The sequence below is a fragment of the Fistularia commersonii genome, chromosome 23 (genome assembly GCF_037954325.1).
Source record: "Fistularia commersonii isolate RoL2024-O1a breed Wild chromosome 23, RoL_Fcom_v1.0, whole genome shotgun sequence".
Lineage (NCBI taxonomy): Eukaryota > Metazoa > Chordata > Actinopteri > Syngnathiformes > Fistulariidae > Fistularia > Fistularia commersonii.
The window spans coordinates 8994335-9018358 of NC_141306.1; the positions used below are offsets into that span (position 1 = coordinate 8994335).

The window sequence follows — 24024 nt, forward strand, 5'->3', positions numbered from 1 at the left end:
CCGCGGTGATTTATTGGTTGCCTAGCAACTTCCGGTTGACGTTTGATGACGTAACAGCACAAAAACCGTCAACCGATCTGACCTTTGCATACACGCTTTAAAAAAAAAGGAGATTAAAAGAAATACCTTCCACTTCTTTTGGACTTCAATGATTATTCCGTGTTCTAAATAACAATCATTATTTAGTCGAAATTATTTGTGAAAAAATAAAGAATAATGTTATGGAGGATATTTTATAAAGCAGCAAAAATTGAATTCATCACCTGATATCCGTTTGCTTGAATATGTTATCACTTTCTGCCCCCTCCCTAGAAATACCTGAACAGCATCATATCACAAAATAAGAATATATAAATGATCAAATAATGATTAGCACCCTCGTTGAACAATTTCAAATTACATTTGTAATTTGTGGCAAATGTAAAAGCGGGGGAAGAAATATTCTAAAACCACAATTTTTCATAGTGAACGTAATGAATTGATAATAACGATGTACCTATTTTTTTTTTTAATCTTATTTTTCTTCATTTCATATTCTTTTGTGGAGGTTTTTTGAAGAACCATCTCACCGACACCACCTGAGGAGAGGAGGTGATGGGGGTGATAAATAAAGGGTGGGTGGGAGCGGGCAGATGGAGGACCAGTGGAGGAAAGGACGACGGAAAGGGCGCAGAGGAGCCAGCAGGAGGAGGAGGAGGAGGAGGAGGAGGAGGAGAGAGAGGGATGGAGGAAAACAGATGATAGGAGGGGGAGGAGCAGAGGGGAGGCAGGCAGCCACAGTCTGTTAGCTCGCAGGAGGAACCAGCGGCGGCAGGACAATGGACTGACACCCACACCGGACCCCGACGCGGACCGACCGGGAGAATCAGGTGCGAGGCAGCGGCTCCGCGGGTCCGAACCCCCTCCCCTCCCCTTCCCTCCCCTTCCCTCCCTTCCCTCCTTTCCTTCCGTTCCGGCCTCGGCTGTTTTTTTTTTTTCTTCCACGCGAACGCGGCGTTTTTGTGCGTCGCAGCGCAGCAGCCAGACGGCAGGGGCCTGCCTGCCTGCCCGCCCGCCCGCCTGCCTGCCTTGTATGCCTGCCCGCCACATGCACGCCCCTGGGTCCTAAACCTTCCACGGACACGCGGTTGAAACCCACGCACGGCTAAACCCCCCCCCCCCTCGAAGCCGTGATTTTATCGAGGGGTTGTTTATTTTGTGCCGACGTTCCGGCAGACACGCACCGGGTGCCACCCCCCACCCGCAACCACCGCCAACCCCCTCCCCATAACGAACTCCGTTATAAATTCCGCTTTTTTAAAACGCTCCGCGTCCATACCGCGAGGGGGGGGGGGACGTGGACACGGAACACCCGCCACCTCGCGCTAGGAAGCGGCACCGGTGCGTTCCGTTGGCTGGGCGGACGTGCGGGAGAGACCAACCCCGGATGGCGTTTTTTTTTTTTTTTTGTTTCACGTCGACCGAAGCGATTTTCGCGTTGTCTCTTAACGCCGAATTCCCCGCCGGCGTGGGACGCCCCGGGGCCGGCGGTGAAACCGCGTGGCCTCGTGGGGTTTCTGTCACGGAAAGCCGCGTCCACGTGAATGCTTTGTTTTTTCAATGGGGGTTTGCAACGCGTTATGTGCGCCGTGCCAACAAAGCTGCTCTCCAGCAGCAGCAGCAGCAGCATGCAGTGTATGCGTGTGCGTATGTGTGTTTGCGTGCGTGTGTACGTGCGTGTGTGTCAGCGAAGGCCAGGCATGGGAGTTTCCTCCACAGATGCGAGGATTGTCGTGTGAATAGATGGACTCATTGTGTTGCTATAATGTGCCTTCTGTTGAACAGTGTGTGTCCCCGTATGCACGCGCGCGTGCACGCCACCAAGGATACTAGTTGTATGTGTGTGCGTGTGAAGGCAGGCGTTTACCATGAGCGCGTACGAGCATCTACATCACGGGCTGCAGTGACCATGCACACACACACATACATGCACAACACACACTAGCCCTGTGTTTGTGGGCAAGACAAGGTCATTCTTGCTATATCTCCCCCCAAAGGCTTCCATATCTCCATATTTTATAAGGAAAAAACACAGGCCCGGGTTGTTTGTGAGTATTATGGTCTGTGTCTGGAGAAGGGAGGAGCTGCCCAGGGATGTCCCACGGACTCGCGTGTCATTTACAATCCGCGGGGTCACTGGTGCAGTCGTGCCGGCGCCGGCGTCGTTGGGGATCCGCGTAGCTGCCTTAAAGTCAAAATAAGGTAAATAGATCAATGCACCAAATTGATTGACTGGATTTTAAGATGATCGGAACGCGGCGCAACAATTAATGACCAAACATCTCCTCTGAAATGCGGTGACATTTCAAAACTTTGGATTTTCTTATAGCAATTTACCAAGTGATTAGAAAAAGGGTGACCTGTTATTAACCCCAAATTAAACAGGTCTTAAACGGATAGAAGCCACCTTTAACAGATGAAAGAAACGATTTTTTAAAATGGCGATTCCGGATTAAGACAATCTCTGCGTCCCCCGTTTTTCTTCTGTCTGTGCCGTATGTGCGGACGTTCGCCCGGGCAGACTGACCGAAAACGCAGAAACATCTCTGATAGCGATCCGGGGCCTCAAAGCTCGGAGACCTTCTTCAGTCGCGGGAGAAGTTGTTGTTTTTGGAAACACGGGAAAGTTTTTTTTTTTTTTTTTTTTCCTTGTTTTAGCAGTTGCTTTCAACAGGTGAAAGATGGGGGCGGCTCAAGTTCAGACGCAGAGATATGAGTCAGTCGTGTTTCTGTCAACTTTGTCCTGAAAAGACAAAGGCTCAACCGGTTTTATGCGTACGTGCGTGCTTGCGTGTGCATGTGTGTACGTAAAACTGTCTGTAAATGTAGCAGACCTTGCATTGGACCCGCTCACCAAAGGTCACATGATCTCAGTGTGGGAATCTACGACGGTTTTGCAACACTGTCATGAGACATACTTCAGTGTCTGTGTGTGCATGTGCGTGTGTGTGCACGCACGCGCTCGCATCTGGACTTGAAAGTTGTGTTTGGAAACGGTGTGTTGGAGGAGAATTGAACTCGAAGAAACCATCAAAAATGGCTGCTGTCTGCTGTTTTAATACTCCAATATAACAGAAAATTTAAAGAAAGGCATCAAATGTGGTTGTCATCTTTTGTATCCCTCCACTAAAGAAGAAGAAGGCATTAAAAATGGCTGCCATCTGTTATAAAACTGCCATAGAAGAAGAATAGAACTCTTTTCTTAACAATTTTCTTTAACATATATGGTATAAACAACCAAAACACATGAACAAACACACATGGCTAAATAGAATTGAATGTCAATGATATAAACAGACATGAGGAAACATAAGGATATTCATTTGTATGCAATCGATGTGAGAAATGTTTAATTCTAGAAATAAGGGAGGGAAAAATAATAAATTAAGATAATAAAATGAATAATAATAACAATAAAAAATAAAAAATGAAGAATGAAAAAAATGGCAAAGGGAATACAATGTGTATTTAACTCGGTGGATCTAAAGGACTATCAGCCATAAAACTGTATTTTTTTTTTCGGTTTTTGGATTTTTCCATAAGTTTTTAGGATTTTTTATAGAATTCAAAATTGTTTATAAAGAACATTTTTAGCATTCTGTTTTGGGTATGAAGAACCTGGCCAGACCTAAAATAACATTGACACAAGGTTCATCTCTTATGTTGCTAAAAGTAAACCAAATATTATATCATCTGTTGAGAAAGAAACTGGTGATGATGGAAATTTGTCTTTGGTCCATTTTTGAATTGTAGCCCAGAAGCCTTGTACTTTTTCGCATGTGAAAAGTATATGATCTCTGGTTTCAATATTGTCTTCACAAAATGTACAAATATTATCTTCAATGTTAAAGCGTAAATTGAATGATTCTTTAGATGGGAATAAATGACTAATGACTTAGATGACCAAAAAACGTCTGCAATCCTTCGTAACCCTCCACCATAGAAGAAGAATAAATTTGAGGGCCGTTAAAAATGTCCATTAAAAATGGCCGCCGTGCATGGAATTGTGTAAGAATAGAGGACTAGACTATCAGACAAACAGTGACGTGTAAAAAAAAAAAAAAAAGGAGAAAAAAAACAGCGGCGTGTCGGCTCCCCGTTCATTCCACCCTGACAGTTTTGTTTGAAAATGAACTTAACAGAAAGTGCTGAAGGTTGAAATTACGATCGGCCTCCTTTTGTTTTGTCTCGCAGCAGTTGGTCATTACTGCTATTTTTAAGCAAAATACAAAAAGAAAATCCATTTCTTGTTTCCCAGTTGTTTGGATTTCTTGTCCAGACAAAACAGATCCATCTGCGAGGTGATTGATCGTGTCACTTGGATCAATGTTTTTGTCATACTGCTGTTGTTCCACACACACACGCACACACACACACACACACACACACACACACAGTAAAGTAAGATCAGTTTAAGAAATCTATTGTATCATCCATCACTAAAAATGTGTTTAATACCTCCAAAGTGAGATCCGGATTTGGAAAAAAAAAAGATTCACCCGTCACCTCCGCCCCCTCCCCGAAACATATATATATATATATATATATATATATATGTATTTACTGTATGGGTGGCACAATGCTAAAAGTACATTGCTAGCAGCAGAATGCTAACAGTACATTGCTAGCAGCTCAATGCTGGCAGCACAATGCTAACAGAAAACTGCTAGCTGCATAATGCTAGCAACACTATGCTGACAGTACATTGTTGGCTATTGCAGTAGCTTCATGAACACCTTGTAAACCTCAAAATGGAGGTAGAAGATGTTGATGAAGATGCGTGATTTAAACACAAATGTGGTGGCTACATGGAGGAACTAATGGGGAAAAATGTGCCGTCAAGGAGAACAAACCATGGGAAACTTTGGGATCTTTGGCCCAGAACAGTGAAAAGTAGAAGTAATTGTCTGTGCATGTCCTTTTACGTAGGTGGCTGCAATTTTTACGGCAATTTTGCCAAAGGTGGTGATTATAACTGCGTTATTAAGCGAGACATAATGGGTAATAACACGGTGCTTGCTTGAAAAGTCACTCCGCAGGCTTTTATTGGGCTTTTAAGGCTTCCAAATCCGAAAAAAACGCGGCAGAATTTCGCAGTTCATCTTGTCCGGATCCTCTTGTCTCCCAGGTCTGCTCATCGATCTTGGCTTACTTTACTTTGAATAATTCAATATTGAATACTTTGAATAACTTATGACCCATCTAATCCCTTTCGGTGTCGTCTCCACACCAAAATGCACCATAACAAAGACAGTGAACTAATCAGATCGTGCATCTCATCTTCACGCCGCTCATCATCGCTTCATCTCCCTCTCCTTCTGTCAGACGTTTTCTCAGAATTCCCCCTCCATTTGGGGTCAAATGCAAATTGTTATCTACTTTTCTTCCCCCGCCGCAGCTTCCTGAATCTTACCTGGAATAAGACCGAGCCACATCTCGATCGCCACTTTTGCAAATTTACCTGCTCCTATTTGTTCATGCACTTGCTCTCGATATAACAGTTGTGCCAGCCTTGATACGTAACTTTTGTCCGTTTTGTCGTTGATTTATCACAGCTTCCCCTTTCACTTTGCACCCCCACCACCACACTTTAACGCAGTTTATGTGCTACACTGGCCGGCGCCCATGTTGCTTTGTAACCGCCACCTTGGAGTTTCGGACTTTTCTGTTGCTCGAACTGCACCAGCTTCCCCTTTACGGATGCCTCCTCGTGACCTTGAAGCTTCCCCTACCATTGTTTTTTTTTATTTTTTTTTTATCGTTTTGGCTTTTATTTCAGTCTTATCAAATGAGAGCACACAAATACACAGACCAACATGATTGTGTCTAATAGATGTTGATTCAATTCGAGTAATGTTTTCTTAGTCATGAGTAATACATGTGTATTTATGTATTGTTTTTTTAGTCATTTATATATCAAAGATTCAAATTCCTGATTTCTCATTTGAATAAACCTTTTTTTGTTGATCATTCAACAAATTGTTAATATAGGACACTGCTTCAGGCTTGAAAAAAAAAATTATTTAGTTGTTTATTTATTTTTAAAATTGCCTAAAATGTTAAAAAAATGTTATGTCAATTGATTTGCTTAAAATAAATGATATGAATTTAATGATAAACACATTAATGATAACAACAATAATAATACAATAAAATAAAACAAGAATAAATTATAAATAAATTCATGAATTTATTTATTTTCCATTTAAAATCCCTGACAGGTTGACAACTTTGTATGAAATAATTTTGTGTATTTCTGGAATGGTGCATTTTCCTCAGAGGTCCTATTTAATTCTTAGTTTTTTTTGCGTCTGAAAATCCTCCTTGTTCGGACCACGTGGGGGGGGGGACGTGTCTTCACGTCATGGCAACGATGTCACTATGACATCACCATCATCGTTCGTATCTGGTTATAGACAGCCAATCCGAGTAGATCGGTTATCATATATGTGGTGGCGTGTCGTCCACGGAGACGTGCAGGTGACGCCGTCGTCTCCCGATCCTTCGTCAGTTTGAGACCCGGCGACGCTTGTTGCATTTTTGGGATAACGTCGACGGATTGTTTGTGTGTTCCGGGCCTAGAATTTTTTATCTGTCTCCGTCTTATTAGGGACTCGGTGATCCGGATATAATTTGCAGCCAGAAGCCGGAGAGGACAGTGTGTTTTCTCACGGCAGCGACAAACAGGGTTTCTGCTGTTTGCCGGCCAGGAGGCTCCAAATGAAGGAAAATATCAATTGTTTGACTGAGTTTTTATAGAAATGGCTCTCGGGTTCTCCGCAAGGAGCCACGGTTGGACATCTTGTCGTTCGGCCATTTCATCCGGTCGTTGTCCTGCAGGGTCAGGATGGTGACACGGACTGGAGCTGTCGATCGCAGGGTCTTTTATAGAGACTTACAGGCATTGATTTCATTCATGCACACATCCTATCGAGGAGGGGTGGGCAATTATTTTGGCTGGCGGGACACATTTCTTATAAAATTTTTATGGGCGGGCCAACTAGGTATTATGGAAATTGAAAAAAAATTAAAATTGAAATCTAAATATTTATATTTTTGGCATTTTATTTCAACTTTAAAATCGTTAATGACCATATAAATGCACTGACATTATTTTGTTTTTAATCATCCATACAAAACTAAAAAATAGGAAAAAATAAAGAGTTTCTAAATTCAATATTGATTGAAAATACTTGTTAAAATTTTATTTCGACTTTAAAATCATTTATGATCATATAAATGTACCAACATTATTTTGGACGTAATCATCCATACAAAATTAAACAAAAGAAATATAAATAAAGAGTTTCTAAATTCAATATTGATTGAAAATACTTATTAGAATTTTATTTCAACTTTAAAATCATTCACGATCATTTAACTGTACCAACATTATTTTCTATGTAATTATCCATACAAAATTAAACAAAAGGAAAATAATAAGGAGTTTCTAAATTCAATGTTGATTGAAAACACTTTTTAAAATTTTATTTCAACTTTTTAAAAACATTAATGATCATATAAATGTACCAACATTATTTTCTATGTAATCATCCATACAAAATTAAACAAAAGGAAAAATAAGGAGTTTCTGAATTCAATAAAAATGCAGTGTCTGGTACAGAGACACCTAACCATTCACCCTCTCATTCACACCAAATAGAAACAAGAAAAATTCACCCTCTCATTCACGTCATATAGAGTCATACAATAGCACACTCTTTTATTCACACAACATATAGAGACATTCAGCCATTCACTGACATGTCTTATAATCATACAACCATTCACGTCGCTGCGTTGTTTGTTGTTTATTGAGTTGGATGAGGTTTGTAAACATGTGTGTGTGTGTGTGTGTGTGTGTGTGTGTGTGTGTGTCCTTCAGGTGCTGCCAGTGGAGGAGCTCAAACATGCAGACACCCTGGTCCCCGCTCGCCTGCTGCTCCCCGGGTGGCATTTGATTTCCCAAACATGATGAAGACTGAGCCCCAGTTGGCCACGGGGGCCAAGGAGGCCTCAAGCGGGGGCAGCGGCGGGAGTGGGAACTCCAACCTGCGGAGCCCCTCGCCGCACCGCAATGCGTACGAGGCCGGGCTGGCGGCGCTGAAGAAGGCCACCGACCACCTCAACAATGCCGCCAACGGAGGCTGCGAGGCTTCGTCCAAGCCGGCGCTCCTGCCCCGTCCCACCGGGAGGGGCAGGAGATACGGATCCAACGTCCACCGCATCAAGAACATGTTCATGCAGATGCAGTCGCCCAGCGACGAGGAGGACGCGGCCAAGACGATCGGTAAGTCACTCCGCGGTTTTTTGACTTTTTTTGACAAAATGCTGAATTCAAACACGACGATGGTGATGATGATGATAATGATGAACACGTACGCTGTTATTCAGCATTTATAGCGTCAGCTGGACCTCAAGTAAGTCAAAAAGTGGGTCTTTTTTTGACAAAAAGCTGAATTCAAACACGACGATGGTGATGGTGATGATAATGAAGACATATGCTATTGTTCAGCATTTATAGCTTCAGCTGGACCTCAAGTAAGTCAAAAAGTGGGTCTTTTTTGACAAAAAGCTGAATTCAAACACAACGATGGTGATGATAATGTTAATGACGAAGACGTACGCTGTTATTCAGCATTTATAGCATCAGCTGGACCTCCAGTAAGTCAAAAAGTGGGTTTATTTAAACAGGCCGTAGCAAAACATACGTGTTTGATGAATCTGAAGACATGGTTATTCTCCCTCATGATATACAGCATGATAAAGCTGGTTAGTAGGGTTCAATGCGCAATCTGCCTTTTTCACACATTCCAGGGTGGTCCGAACTTGCGATTCTGTTTAATAACTTGACAGAAGCATCTTGGCCCCCCGATGGCTTTGGGTTGGAAGATACAAATCCTCATTTAATGTCGACACACACACTTTCACACTTAGTCCTCTCAGCCCATTTACATAGATCTATATATAAGTTTAGATGTCAACATGACAGTACAGTGGAGACAATGTTGGTGTGTTGTTTGGAAAGAAGATGCGATCGGGTCGGGGTTTCATGTTGTTACCATGCCGACGGACCGGTGGCGTCAGAAGGACCCACGTCCACTTGGACCCCTTTGAACTGCGTTCTGTCACTTCGTCTTGGAGTTGCATTTCTGCGTCCGCAAAGGGAAGTGAATTCCACCGGGGACAGACGTCCTGCTCTGAAACCCAGCGATGGTTTTTTGGTTCTTCTCTGAAAAATATCTTCATCCTGACCGGCTAAAAAACTGAAACTGTGCTCGGCAGGCAAGGATGAGGGGGTGAAAGTGGCCCTTCCCAGGGCCTCCAGCCTCAACGAGAACGTGGACCACAGCGCCCTGCTCAAGCTGGGGGGCACCGTTTCGGAGAAGGTCAACCGCTTCGACCCCAAGGCGGGCGGCGGCGGGGAGGGCGGCGCCTCCTCTGTTGGCTTCTCCAAGCTGCAGGAAACCAGGAGGATCTTCGAGCAGCGGACCCTGCAGGTCAGAGGAGGCGTGGCTTCACGTTGTGCGGTTGTTTGATTGACAGGCGTCACTCCGGAGCTAGTTTTACGTGTGTTTTTTTCTGCAAAAGTACGACGATAGTATCCTGCTGTCATAATGGGTCACGTGGAATCGAACCGCGGTCTCCCGTATCCTCGGAGAGTCGTCTCGGGAAATGTAATAACCGATAACTTTCTCGCCTCCAGGAGAAACAGGCGGCCACCAACCGCATCTTACTGAAGAAAGAGCGAGCGTCTGGTTTCCAGGACGGCCGTCTGGATGTCGTCGCGCGTTTCAACGGTTCCACCGAGGCTTTGGACCGGCTGGATGACCCCCCGGTGCCGGCTCCGGCCGCCGCCACCGCCGCGGCCGCCGCCATCGGACCGGGTGACGCCGTCAGCCCCACTGTGAGCCAGCTCAGTGCGGCGTTCGAGAAGGGCGAGCTGCAGAACAATCTCTACCTCCCCAACCGGCGGTCGAAGCCTGCCCCGGCACCAAAGCCCAAACTGCCAGCCAAAGCGGAGCCTGCCGGGAGGAAGGTGCGGGGGAACTCGCCGGAAATAAGAAACAAGAGTTTCCTTATTTAAGTAGAATTTGACCAGACGCCATTTATATCTCTTAGGGAAAGATGGCTCCTCCGGGGAGGGAGGACCTGGAAGACATGGCGGCGGCGGCGCTAGACGTGACAGGTTCACTTCCACAGAGGAGCGCAGGGGGAGAGGGGATGGACGAGGACCAGGGCGATAGCGGGCCGCCGTTCGCCGCCGCCACCTCGTCGTCGGAAGCCAGGGCGCAACCGGAGTGCCAGCTGACGGCGACCGAGGACAGGGGCTCCAGCACGGCGTCGGCCCCCGCCGGGGAACCTCGGGCCGCGGATCGCGACGGGTCCTCGGAGGCCGGCGCCCGGCTGGTGCAGGCTCAGGTTCACGCCGCGCTGGAAAACGGAGAGAAGGAGGCCCCCGCCTCGGTTCTGGAGGAGAAAGGGTCTGACAAGGGGGGGAGGGAAGAGGAGGAGGAAGAGGACGACGACGATGGCTCGAGAAAGGAGGATTACTCCGAGGGTGACATGGTGGATATCAGCGCGTACAGCGGCCTCGGGGAAGAAGACTCCGGGGGGAGCCAGCTGGACGACGAGGAGGACGACGAAGACGAGGAGCCGTATCAGCCGGAGAGCAGCTGCAGAGAAATCGCAGGTCTTCCCGAGGAAGAGGAGCCCGTGCCGCTCAACCGAAAGATCCAGTTCAGCTGTGAGCCGATCAAGGTGAAATTTTTCCCGTTAATCTCTCTCTCTGTGACGCGGTGATTCTCAGACATGTCGTCACACGACGCAGGAGGTCCTTTCCGTGGTTCGCGCTGCAGCTCCAGACTCAGATAATACTTCTTAAGAATACTTATGACGGCTGGGAAATATATTAGTGCATCAAATCCTGTCTGTCTGTGAAAGACGTGGGAGGGTGAGTGGTTGGGTGTCTCCATGTGACAAGTGAATGAACAAGTGAATGGTTGTATGTCTGTATATGACAGGTGAATGCCGTGTTTATATAAGAATGAGAGAGTGAGTGGTTGCATGTCTCTACATTTGGCCCTGTGAATGACAGACTGAATGGTTTTATTTCTCTATTATATGGCATTGAGTGAGTGAATGGGTGTACGTCTATTTAACGTGTGAAAAGGGAGTGAATGATCGCATGTCTATACATGAATGATCTCTATGCGGCTCAGTGAATGACAGAGTTGTATATCTATAGGATGTGTGAACGGTTGTGTCTTTCTATGATGCGAATGACCATAAACCATACATGTCCATATAACGCATGCATGAGAAAATGAGAGGGTGAATGGTTGTATGTCTTTTTGATGGATGAGAGCGACCCCTCCTTTGTGCAGCATTAGCTGTTCGAATGATAAATAAATGAATGAGAAAGGAATAGAAGTAAACTTCTTTAACGTCCGTCCCGACATGCACTGTCCCTTTAAGAACACGCCGTTGTTTTCTCTTCTCTTAATGTCTCTCGGCTGCTATCGAAATGATAATGTGGATGGTTTTCCTCTTCAGACAGACTGTATTTTGCATCTGCGTGTGCATCTATACGTGTAGACGTCGTAATGTATTGTCTACATCCGGACGTTTGATTGTGAATAGTTTTTTATTAAGAACAAGTACTCGCCTCATTTTGTTATATAAATACCTCAGCTGGTATGTGGCTAATGAAGTTAGGTTAAGTTGATTGACAAATGGATTTAAGACCATAAGAGCGGCAATTCCTGCCCGCAGCTTGATGTGTCTGCATGTCCGTCGCGCATGTCTGTGTGTTGTGTCTGTGTGTTGTGTGTGTGTGTTGTGTTTCAGCGACAAAGGAAGTGCAACTTAATTTCAGTGGCTTTCTAAAAGTTAGGGTTTGACTATTCATTGTGAATGGATGTCAATGACTGGATGTGTGCACGTGTGCATGTGTGCAAATATGTAAGTATATTAAATTGAAAACACAACTGAATAAGGGATTGGGCAAATGCACACAGACATATATGCATATACATATGTATATTTATATGTACATGCATATGCAGATATACATGTACATATGCATGCATATGTGTAGTGTACGTAGATTTATATTCATATATTTATATTTACATGTACATATATATGGATATGTATCTGTATATTTATATATGTGTATGTACAGCATATACTGTATCACATGAATGTGGAACTGGAAGAAAGCAGAAACGACCTTATGATTCATGCACAAAGACCGCAGCAGTCACGCTGCCGTGCACGCAACTTAAGTGGACGACACAACTATCACCTGACCAACAGGAACCATCGAAAAGCTTTTATTCAATTTCCATCAGGTATTCAATTCTGGTATCTGATTTGAGGCCTGTGAGGTAACTATAGCGAGTATTTGGTGTGTGTGCAGGGGGTCAAAAAAATTGAGTATGAAGGTATTGAAGGTCATGAAAAGTCCCTGATTAGCATTACGGGCTAAGACGTCTGAATAAAACAGTCAGAAAATGTATTGCAATTTGTTGTTGTTGCGTCTATAAGATGATAAAGTAAAAGAAAAAAAAATCTTACAGAGCCTTTTTTGCTTGTGTGGGGTGTTACTTGAACATAATGTACTCGTACATACTTACACAACAGCTTTTTACTGTCAGTAACTGTTTAATAATGTGTTTAGTAGTCCGTGATACAAGCATAGGTGTTTGATAAGAAAATATAGATAAAAAGAAATACAGATATACACACTGTAGCTGTGCTCTGACATAAATTTATTTTCAGAGTGGAAGCCGGGCCAGCGGTTGGTGTGGATGTTGTGAACGATGCCTTTCCCAAATGTGATGCAAAATTCCCTGCCTCACACACACACACACACACACACACACACACACACACACACACAGACACACATTGTGCATTTAAGTACTGTCTTCAAAAAGCAATCGGAATGTGGATGGGTGTGTTTGTTTTTTACTTTCATACACACACACACACACACACACTCGCAAACAGGAAGCTAATTGATAAGAATCGCGGGTGAAAAAAAGAGATCTGGTGTTTCTGAATACTGAAGTGTCACCGCTTCATGTGTTTACATGCCAGCAACAGCCTTGGCCGGAGGCCTTATGTTTACAAGTTCCTTCTTGACTTTCCATTAATGTCAGGAACACCTCGAGGGAATTCCTCCCGGGCCGACATCGAACCATCTCACAAACAAACTACGCAAGACTTTGTTTTGAAGCATCAGAAGACGAACCCCCAGATTGTTTTACATTTCTTTGTGTAACATGTTGTGAGTGGGCCAGCTGTGAGCCAATCTGGCAGTTGTGTTACTACGGCTGCGTATCGAGAAAGTTAGCTTACCTGAAGGCTGTTTGCATATATTTCCCCCAAAGTCACATCATGTTTTAAATAGCTGGTGCTTTTTATGATTCCTGTTCATTTGGTTTCATTTGCAAAACATCTTTCTTTGCCTGCCTGTGTGTATGTGTGTGTGTGTATGTGTGTGTGTGTGTGTGTGTCTTGAGCTCTGCCTGCGGGGGTCTGTGTACTTGAGGACTTTTTCAAAAATACACGCCATTGTCGTAGTCGCAGGGTAAAACCCTCCGGGCGCTGGGCGACCTTTAAACGGCGCTTTATCCCCCGAAAATCTCAAGAACTTTTTCTAAGCAGACTGGTGCTCGCGACCTTTTACTATGAGAAGACTAGTCTTTTCCCCAAATAGAAAATAAAATTTTTAAATATCAAACTGCCAGGGGACTAATACCATCATTATCCGGTAGGGGTGTGCCGATTAAATTCAGTAATAATTATGAGGCAGTTTCAGTTATTCAACATTTAGTTTGGGTGGTGTTTTCCAGAATAGATACTGATTGTGTGTGTGTGTGTGCGCGCACGCGCGCACATGCATGTATGTGCATGCATGTGTCTGTATATAAGTACATATTCATTTAGTGTGCTCTGTGTGTTCCAAAGCTAATGTTGTTCCTGTTGTCATATGTTATTGTTGGTCTGAGCTGGTCCTATCATTGACTATGTATGTGTGTGTGTGTGTGTGTGTCCGCGCATGCACGCACATGAGCGTGTATGCGTGTTTGGTGTGTGTGTTGCCACATACATGTTGTCGCCACTTTTCATATACCGCTGTTTCTACATGCTTGGTATTGCTATTTTTTTGCATTACATAGACAAAAATATGACACTGAAGCCTCATATGAAAATGTGCGAGCACACGCACACACACACACACACACACACACACACACACACACACACACAAACATGCATTCAAACAGCTTTAAAGTTACTCAACAGGAAGGAAACGTTACAACAGGAAGCAGTTTAACAATCAAGCCCTCTGACCCCATTTGTGTCAGAATGTGTGTGTGTGTGTGTGTGTGTGTGTTTGTGTGTGTGTGTGTGCATACACTTCAGTCTGGCACATTAGAAGCAATGTAAATAGTTCTCTTTAGCAGGCAACTCCTACACATAAAGCTGCTGGCACTGTCTCACTTTGTATATGTGTCACACACACACACACACACATACACACTCTCTCTCACACACACACACACACATGCAAACACACACATGCATTAGCATATCTACCAGACATGGACAGAGAGAAAGCGCAAGTATGGGCAAGTGCCAGATTTACACTGGGCAAGCCCAGGGTTGCTATAGAAACAAAGCCACATGATCGTAGAGATGGCCAACAGAAAGAGACATACTGCTGTTTTGGAGAAATGGGGGATGGGGGAGGAGCAAGCCAGAGAGCAAAAGAAACAACAGCACACACACTCGTATTTTTGTATTTTACCCTGAATTCCCGCCAAGAAAAGAAAGGGATCTTGTTTTGAAATCCGACTAATCAAGAATTGCAGTTAGAAAGAATACTTAGCTGCATCTGCTGCTAGCCGCTGGATACGAATAATTTGTGATTAATTTAGAATAGTTTTTAACTCAATTCAAGGTGAAATTAAAAAATACGATATTGGGATGCTTTCGTCAGGGTAAAAATTCATTTAGCTTATGTTAGCCGTGGTGAGAATAATGCTTTAAAAAAACAAGGTAATGCAGTTGCTAACAATGCTAGCCAACACAATTAGAATAATTAATGCGAGCACAAAGGGCTAAGTTTTGGTTGATATTGTAAATTATCATCCAAACAAACCCGTCCACATCTATTTGGCGACTTTGAACACCACCTAGTGGAACAAAAAGTGTAAACTAAACTTGTACGCAACAGCATGTCAACAATAAACCTTTATTTTTGTTTCATAGCAGCAGCACTGAACAAGAGGAAATCCTTGGAGGTCGGAATGCTAAGTCATGGTCTTAGCAATGGTTGCGGGTGGCCGTGTTTCACAAAATAGAAAAGCTCAACGGATGTCGTCAGAGAAAATTACATCACGGCCTTGACCTTTGACCTCCTCCCCCCGCAGGTCTTCACCACCTACTCTAACGAAGACTATGACCGACGCAATGAGGACGTGGACCCCATGGCGGCCTCGGCCGAGTACGAGTTGGAGAAGCGGGTGGAGAAACTGGACCTGTTTCCTGTGGAGCTCGAAAAAGGTAGGCTTGCGCACGCTGGCACACACACACACACACACACGCACACACACACACAATCACTGAGAGTCACTCAGTCAAGCCCCTTATGTAACCACACTTAGAAACGTGCGCGGAAACACTGCCAGGGTGCAGTTAGTGGACACGCACAGTCTGTCTGTGAACACTTCCATTATCCCCTTATGGGATTAAATTTAGTGCAGATTAGCCTAATTAGCAGCTAGTAATTCTGGAGCTGATAGATTTGAACCAGTAACTATCCATGACCTCTGTTCTCAACGCAGTAGAGTAGCTGTGGTAATGCTGTTATATTATAAAGAAAAGATTGAATATGGATTTTCTCAAACCTCGACTCTCACAGCATGAATAATGATCTTTTGTTCACATTTTCATTACTGGATCATTCCATTCTTCATACATAAAAAAAACATTAGAAATCTATAATTCAAAGCTGCTTGCTTGCATATGTTGACATATTGGCTGATTTAAATCTTAAATCTAAAATTGAACTTGCAAAATACAACACATGAAGCTGAATCAGCTGAACACAACATGCTAATGCTAACAGTCTTTGGATGTCAATATAAGTCACAGATAGAATTATTTTTTGTTCTTTGAAAGCTGTTATTCACTCTTTTTTGCATGTGTTGACATATCTCTTTTATTTAAATCTAAGATTAAACTTGCATAATAAAACACATCAAGCCGAATTGTGTTGCACCCCTCTTGCTAGTGCTAACACTCATATACATATGGATTTTAATGTAAGCTACGGATAAAATTGTGTTTTATTATTTTATTGCTGCTATCCATCCTTACTTGTATGTGTTGACATATTTGTCTGATTTAAGGATAAATTTAAACTTGCATAATAAAACACATGCTGCGAACTGTATTGCACCCCTCTTGCTAATCCTAACACTCACACACATAAGGATGTTAATGTGAGGTACGAACAGAATTATGTTGTACTTTTTTTAATGCTGCTATCCATCCTTACTTAGATGTGTTGACATATTTGTCTGATTTAAAGCCAAAATTAAACTTGCATAATGAAACACATGATGCTAAATTGCATTGCACCCCATGTGCTAAAGCTAACAATCAAATAGATATGGATGTCAGTATAAGATCCGAATAGAAATTAAAAATCACTTGTGGATGTTTTCTGTATTAATATGGTCTGCTTGTCTGTGTGTTTGTGTTTTTGTGTGTGTGTGTGTGTGTGTGTGTGTGTGTGTGTGTGTGTGTGTGTGTGTGTGTGTGTGTTCCTCAGACAGCGGCGGTCTCGGGATCAGTATCATTGGTATGGGTGCAGGAGCTGATATGGGTCTTGAGAAACTGGGGATCTTCGTGAAGACTGTAACAGAGGGTGGAGCTGCGCAGAGAGACGGCAGGTAGCCTGGACGCTTTTCAGTTAATAACGCACAGGAGGCCAGTTGCCAACGGCAACAATTTTCAAAACCGTAAACATCCCTTTGTTTATGTACCCGTTTTTATGCAGGATCCAGGTGAACGATCTAATAGTGGAGGTGGATGGGACCAGCCTGGTTGGGGTCACACAGAGCTTCGCTGCATCCGTCCTCCGCAACACCACCGGCACTGTCAAGTCTGTGTGACACACACACTCACACACACACACACACACACACACACACACACACACAAACAAAGAAAATAACTGAATTTTTCATGGAAATCCTAATGCTACTGTCCTCCGTGTATTCATTTTTTATTACAGTTCAGCTCTGCCATTTTAAATTTCCTAGCTTTTCACATTTTAAGTGCACGTGTATTCTTTGCATTTCGCATTCTTCCGCCGTGTACGTCTAACAGACACGCTGTGGCTCTTCTTCCAGTTTCATGATTGGCCGGGAGAAGCCGGGCGAGCAGAGCGAAGTGGCTCAACTGATCCAGCAGACCTTGGAGCAGGAGAGGTGGCAGCGGGAGATGATGGAGCAGAGGTATAAGCAGTACATGGACAACGATGAAGAGGTAAGACTGATGCGCATACACGAGCACACACACACACACACACACACACACACACACACACACACACACACACACACATACACTAAAGCAGGGGTGTCCACACTTTTTCGCCTTGTGAGCTTCTTTTCAAATGACCATGTGAAAATGATATCCCTCCACTGAAAATGCTGAATATATATTTATTGATATATCTACTGAGTATACTTAACGTAATAAATGTTTGTGGATCTTGCATAACTGCATGAACCCTTATGGCACACTACAACAGAGTACTTTTTTGGTAAATACCTTATTCTGATGACTTGAATGGAGTCAGCAGCCTAGTTGAAGTGACTGCCGTCCTGACAGCTGGGATTTTAGTTCCTTCACCTTTCTCCTTCTCGGCTCACTTTTCAAAGGGAAGTCGGTGTCGTAGTTTTTAGGAACGGTCTGAAAATACCGCTCCACATTTCCTTTTTTCGGTATAGCCACGGCAGACCGGCACATGAGGCATTTTGAAAATGACATATTAAAAAAAAGTCCACCTCCCTTTCGGTATGGAAGTGATACGTTTTAGTCTTTTTACTTGGTCCAGTTCCCCCACTCATTTTTATACACATAAGTTTAGAAGACATAAATTGGAAGCTAACTTGCTAGCTTGCTAGAACGCGCCATTATGACTCCTGTATCAGAAAAGGTCAGATTGGACAGACCTACTTTGAGGATGATAGGCTGACATCTCCGTTTTAATTTCATGCGATCTACCCACACTACCTCTGCGATCGACCGGTAGATCGCGATCGACATATTGGGCACACCTGCGCTAAAGTTTCTCAGCTATTTCCGTTTCAAATGTGTCCAGACGTCTCTACTCCCGTACTCCCCGTGCTCGCTTTACGTCGCCATGTTTGTTATGCGTTACATCCGCTAGCGGGCAGCGCAAAGTTCTGACTCCCGTTTCGGACAATAACCAACATGACGACGGCTGAGGAGCTGGTGACGTGGAGACGTAGAGAATTACACGTGAGATGAACGCAGAGGACGGAAGGTTGAGCATAAATGAGATTTAAGTGTCTGTCAGTCAAAGGAATTGATCTATTTAAGTGTCTTTGCTCCACCTTCCTTTTCCGTTAATCCAAATAAAGATTAGTACCTCTTCATAATTCCCCACGTCAGACGCACGCCGCAGGCTGGTTTTCCATCTACGATGGTTTAGAGCTCATGAGCCGGACGACCTGCAGACATGGAGCTCACCGGATGAGTCTCGTCTCCTCACCCGCAAATGGCGGGGCGGATGAAGGGCAACGTGGGCTCGCCTCATCCCCACCCTTCCAGTCTGTCTTCCCTTTTTCACTCTTTTTGATTTGAAAAGTCAAAGAGGCGGAGGAAAGACCGGGAGATAATAATTAGCGAGCTTCATTTCATTGTGTGACTTTCTGGAGGGAAGAGAAGTTCACTTTTCTCTTTATCTGTCTTTTCTTCCAACGGCTGCCGCCGTCAGCGCTCTGTATACCAGAAAAAAAAAAAAAAGTCCAAATGAAATCACTCAGCGAAAAGAAGAACAGACTGGAAGTCCAAACCCAGTTTGCTGTCTCTGGAATCTGCTAATAGGATCTCACATTGAACGCTTTGACTTTTTGCATAAAAGAATAAGCCGTTGGCACAGTGGTTAGCGCGTCCGCCTTCCAACAAGAAGGTCCCCGATTGGATTCTGACAGGCGGCTTTTCCGTGTGGAATTTGGATGTTCTCCCCCTGGTTCTGCGTTGGTTTCCACCGGGTTCCCCAGTTTCCTCCCACAGTCCAAAAACACGCAGGAGACCCTGAATTGCTCCTAAATTGTACGTCTCTATGTGACGTGTGAATGATTGCATGTATCTATATATGACCTCGTGATGGACATGCGACCAGATCCCCTGCATCCCCGACTGCAGGATAAGCGGTCTAGATAACGACTGAATGAATGAATGAATGAATGAATGAATTGTCCTTTTTTTTCCTTTGTTTCAGCCAAGCTCTTTAAAAAATTAAATGTATTTTTACCCCAAGTGTCACCCAATATCCCCTTTGGTTGAGATCGATTTAATATGTTTTATAAAATCTTTTAAATCTCACGCTCCTGATGATTTTCCAGACGGGCGAGTACGCGACAGATGAGGAGGAAGAGATGAGTCCCATGTTCCCGAATTCCATTGAGGTGTTCGACCTCGCGGAGAACCAAGACATGTTGTCTCCGGTGGAGCTGGACCCCGAGAAGCTGACTCACAAATTCAAGGAGGTGAGCTTCTGTCGTTTTGATTCGTTATCAAGCGACGCAAAGGGACGTGCGTCAACTTTGAAATTCAACATTCTCACCTTTTCTCCGCAGCTGCAGATCAAGCACGCGGTGACCCAGGCCGAGATCAAGCTGCTGAAAAGGAAGGTGAGAACATCAACACACAGCCCTCTTGAACGCTGTTCCTGCCGGGTGTTTAAAATGAAAACACAATTCCACATTCAGATTGCATCAAATAATTAATACACGGGTCACGGCGCGAGCTAAAGAGAAGATATTGGAATAAAATGATTGAATTCGGCGTCAGCTAGTGCTTACCAAAGGTTAGCATTGCTAATCTAGCTAGCGCCAGAGTTTTATCGTTCCCCACGCCTGGAGGAGCGATAGTGCGACAATACATCAGTTGCAAAACTGCTTCAGTTTGCAATATTTTTAACATATTTTTAACAGGCCGTCGTCCTGATGCACCCAAGGGAAGATGGCCGGTAGTTGACATCTCCCTTCCTGGCACGCAGGAATCAGATGCACAGAAAAAAAAAACAACACGTGACTTGGATTGTTTCTACTGGCTGAATCGAAAAGACCTCTGCCGCCCCCATAACACTCCTCCTCCTCCTCCTCCTCCAGCTGGCTCATGCGGAGCAAGATAAGTTGCGTTGGCGGATGGAGCGTGCTCAGCTGGAGCAGAACATCCGGGACAGTAAGGAAAGGATGGAGAAGCTGGAGGGCTATTGGATGGAGGCGCAGTCCCTGTGTAAGGTAATTTCTATTTATTTATTTTTCTCACCCTTAAAAACAGCAGCAGCTGTCAGACACCGCCGGGGGAAGTTTGTTTACTTTTACAAAAAGCTCAGTCAGTTAGCCCAGTGCTGACTCTGTATGTGTGTGTGTGTGTGTGTGTGTCCTAGGCTGTGGATGAACACCTGAAGGAGACCCAGGTCCAGTACCAGAACTTAGAGAGAAAATATGGCAAAGCCAAGAGGCTGATCAAAGAATACCAGCAGAAGTAAGGACAGAGGGATCTGGCCGACAATTGCCAAAGGACATGTATTCTGAGGCTAAGTGTGTGTGTGTGTATGTGTGTGTATGTGTGTGTATGTGTGTGTGTGTGTGTGTGTGTGTGTGTGTGTGTGTGTGTGTGTGTGTGTGCGTGTGTGCTCCGCAGGGAGGTGGAGTACCTAAAGAAGGAGACGGCTCAGCGTCAAGCACAAGAGGAGAGTGAAGCCACGCATAAAGAGGAGACGGACAACCTGCAAGAAAAGGTGATGATGATCTTCATATGAATAATCAATCATTATTGATCGGGTCGGAGCCAGTGGGTGAATGAATTTTTCATTCATTATCTATTGTCTCCTGCAGTCAGGGTTCTAAGGATCAATTGGTGTTATTGGGAAAGAGGTGGGGTTCACATAGAGACATACAATCATTCCACCGTAAGCGGTGTAGATAATGAACAAATCAGTCAAGTAAAATATAAAATGTACTTTTTAAATATGAGAATAATTTCTCAGAGATTTTAATTACATAAAAAAATATATGAATGGAAGAAGTGAGAGAGAATATGAAGTTAGTTGGTGTGAGAGCGGAGGATACAGATAATAGGGTGATAATATGATACTGAAAAGTATAAATTAGGAGAATTCACCCCTGGAGTTTCCCTGCTCGGGTTTATTAAAATTTATAAATGTGTGCGGTGAAAGTCAGGAAAACTTTAGAAACACAGTAAAACATAGAAACCTAAATCTAAAATCAAATGTAACAACGATATGTGTGCAAAATGTCATTTGACGTAAGAATCAGCGCCACCTACTGCTAACCGCACAATGCTATTCAAACGTAGTATTGAAAACAAGATTGGAATAATAAAGTTCTACCGATGATACTGATCCCCCCCCCCTCCTGTGTCGATAATCCCGCAGATCACAGACTTAGAGACCAAAGTGGACGCCCTGAAACCCCCCAAACCCTCCTAGACTGCTGCTACTTCCTACTTCCTATCTGTGACAGGAAGAGGCGGAGCCTCAACAGGGGCCGTTTACTCCACTTGACCATTTACTGCACGGGCAGGTTAGCGGGAGGAGGAGGCTGGAGGCGGGTGGTTGTAGGGGAGGGGGGGGGAGCGGCGAGGTGACAGTTGCACGCAAAGGGATGGCGGACGGACGGACGGAGAGGAAGAGGGGGTCACGTCCCATTAGGCATCTGCTAGCGGCTAACCGCGCCGTCAGTCAACAACCAATCCCAGAATGCACCTTCTGTAATGCCCGCAATCTTCCTCGTGTGTCTTCCTGGCGACCGGCTTGGCAATCAGCACACCCACCGCCCTGCGCTCCATTCACAGAGGATCTATTTCCAAACCCCCCACCACCCATCTTTCTCCCTCCTCGCGGACTGTTTCTCGCCGCGTTCTTCACCGACAGGCTCGCCACAAAGTGCTTTTATGGAGTGACGGCGAGGGGAGGGGGGGGGGAAATGCAGAGCCATCCTACGCACCTGACTCACTTTTACACCTCGGCGCCATCCCCGAGGGGGGGGGGGGGGTCGCCGCCTCTGGGCTCGTCCGATCGCGGCATCTGTCGGGTGGTGAGAGAAAAACGCCCAAATCCCCGAGTTTCGATATCGATATACATCACACGAACAATATGTCGATGGAATGATCATTAAATTAAACGTGATCGCTTGTTTTCTTCTAAGTGATCGCTAACCGGCTAACGCGATCCGCATCGTATTACGATTATTCAGTATTAAAAAGATCCACGACGACACGATACTCGCCACCCCACTCCCTCCCTCCCCCCCCCCCCCGTCGCTCCAGCTGAAACCGAAGATGCGAAACATCACTCAAGGACGGCAGACAAACACCCGATCGATGGGAAAAACTGATATATTACAGTGACCCCACCTCCACCACCACCTCCTCCTCCTCCTCCGCTACCGCCGCCGCCGCCGCCGCCATCCTCCTTTTCTCTCGGAGCCTAATTCTCACGGAAGCAATCGAAGGAATCAGGGAGAACGCAGACACTCGGGTCCGAGGCGCGGCGGCACGTCCTTGTACATACTCTCTATACATCTATTTAATGGCGTTTAAACGGCTTCAAGCGACGGGTCGGGTTGTGGGATGGGGCGCACGGATGACGTCTATTTTCTATCAATGGCAAACAGGGTGTGAGCGGTGGAACTCCTCGCGTATAGAGATTCTGATGGTGTACATTTGTCTGTGTTTTGTTACCCGTGTGTTTACATGCACACCAATAGTTCCTTGGGGGAGCAGCGAGGGAATGGACGCATATCACAAAACCTTCATGGAGTTTTAAATTTAGATTTCATTCTATTAGAGGTTTAGAAAGAAAAATAATAATGATAATATATTTTACCTAAATTATTCCTGACCAGAATATTTAAAAATGACACAATCCGGGAGAGACGTCGGCTCGCCAAAGTGTTCCCGTTTTGTTCACGCCTCTCTTTCTCATCTGCTAAAATCAACAAAATAAAGGCCACGATAAGTTCGTTTCCATGGCTGCGGCCGCAGAAGTTGATTTAAAACACAAAACAAAAAGATGTTCCAAACTATTTCTAACTGTAACCCTATTTTTTTTTTTTTTTTTTTATGTGAATCTGGACGTTTAATCACCCGTTTTCCTCCAAAAGTGGGATTTGAACCGTTGACACGTGTTACCGCCTCAGTGGAAGTGGAAGGCCTCTGTTCTGTCTGCAAGTCTGCACGGCCACGTCGGGCTCGCCGGTCCCTCTCGTGGCCGGTTGTGGAAGCACGGGGGGTGGGAGAGTTTCACACACACACACACACACACACACACACACACACCTCCGTGTCGTTTATACACACTGTTGCGTAAATACATCACAAAAAGAGTAAAAGAAACGGCCGCAGGAATTTTGAAAGCACGCATGGAACCACAAAAATACCGCACACACACACACACACACACACACATACACTGGATTCCGGCGTGTTCTACGTCCAGAAAAAACTTTGTAATTACACATTTGCAAAGGATTACATTTCAGATGAAACTTAGTGGTCTGTACATGAAAATGTGATTATTACGGCCAATCTGTGCTGCAGTGACTCACTTCAATTTGGAAGCGTCCGCCTTTTGAGTATAAATACACGCTAATTTAGGTTACTTATTAGAATAGT

At 44.6% G+C, this 24024-nt stretch overlaps 1 protein-coding gene across 3 annotated transcripts; it reads left to right on the plus strand.

The window, feature by feature from the left end:
• Positions 1-748: 748 nt before the first annotated feature.
• On the plus strand, positions 749-23421 carry LOC147220977 (neurabin-2-like). 3 transcript variants are annotated; one of them, XR_015107917.1, is made up of 15 exons: positions 749-869; positions 7925-8329; positions 9325-9539; positions 9746-10078; positions 10162-10800; positions 15489-15621; positions 16895-17015; positions 17123-17227; positions 17478-17613; positions 19725-19868; positions 19959-20012; positions 20381-20624; positions 20774-20871; positions 21031-21127; positions 21785-21830. XR_015107917.1 is itself a non-coding variant. In XM_086170250.1 (15 exons), the coding sequence occupies exons 2-15, from the start codon at positions 8011-8013 to the stop codon at positions 21836-21838; spliced, it is 2580 nt and encodes an 859-aa protein (XP_086026376.1). In that variant the 5' UTR covers positions 749-869; positions 7925-8010; the 3' UTR covers positions 21839-23421. The 3 variants fall into 3 exon arrangements, 2 of the variants coding, with proteins under 2 accessions (XP_086026376.1, XP_086026377.1); XM_086170250.1 differs by having other exon boundaries at positions 20493-20624; positions 21785-23421; XM_086170251.1 differs by lacking the exons at positions 20774-20871; positions 21031-21127; positions 21785-21830 and having other exon boundaries at positions 20316-20414.
• The last annotated feature ends 603 nt before the right edge of the window (positions 23422-24024 follow it).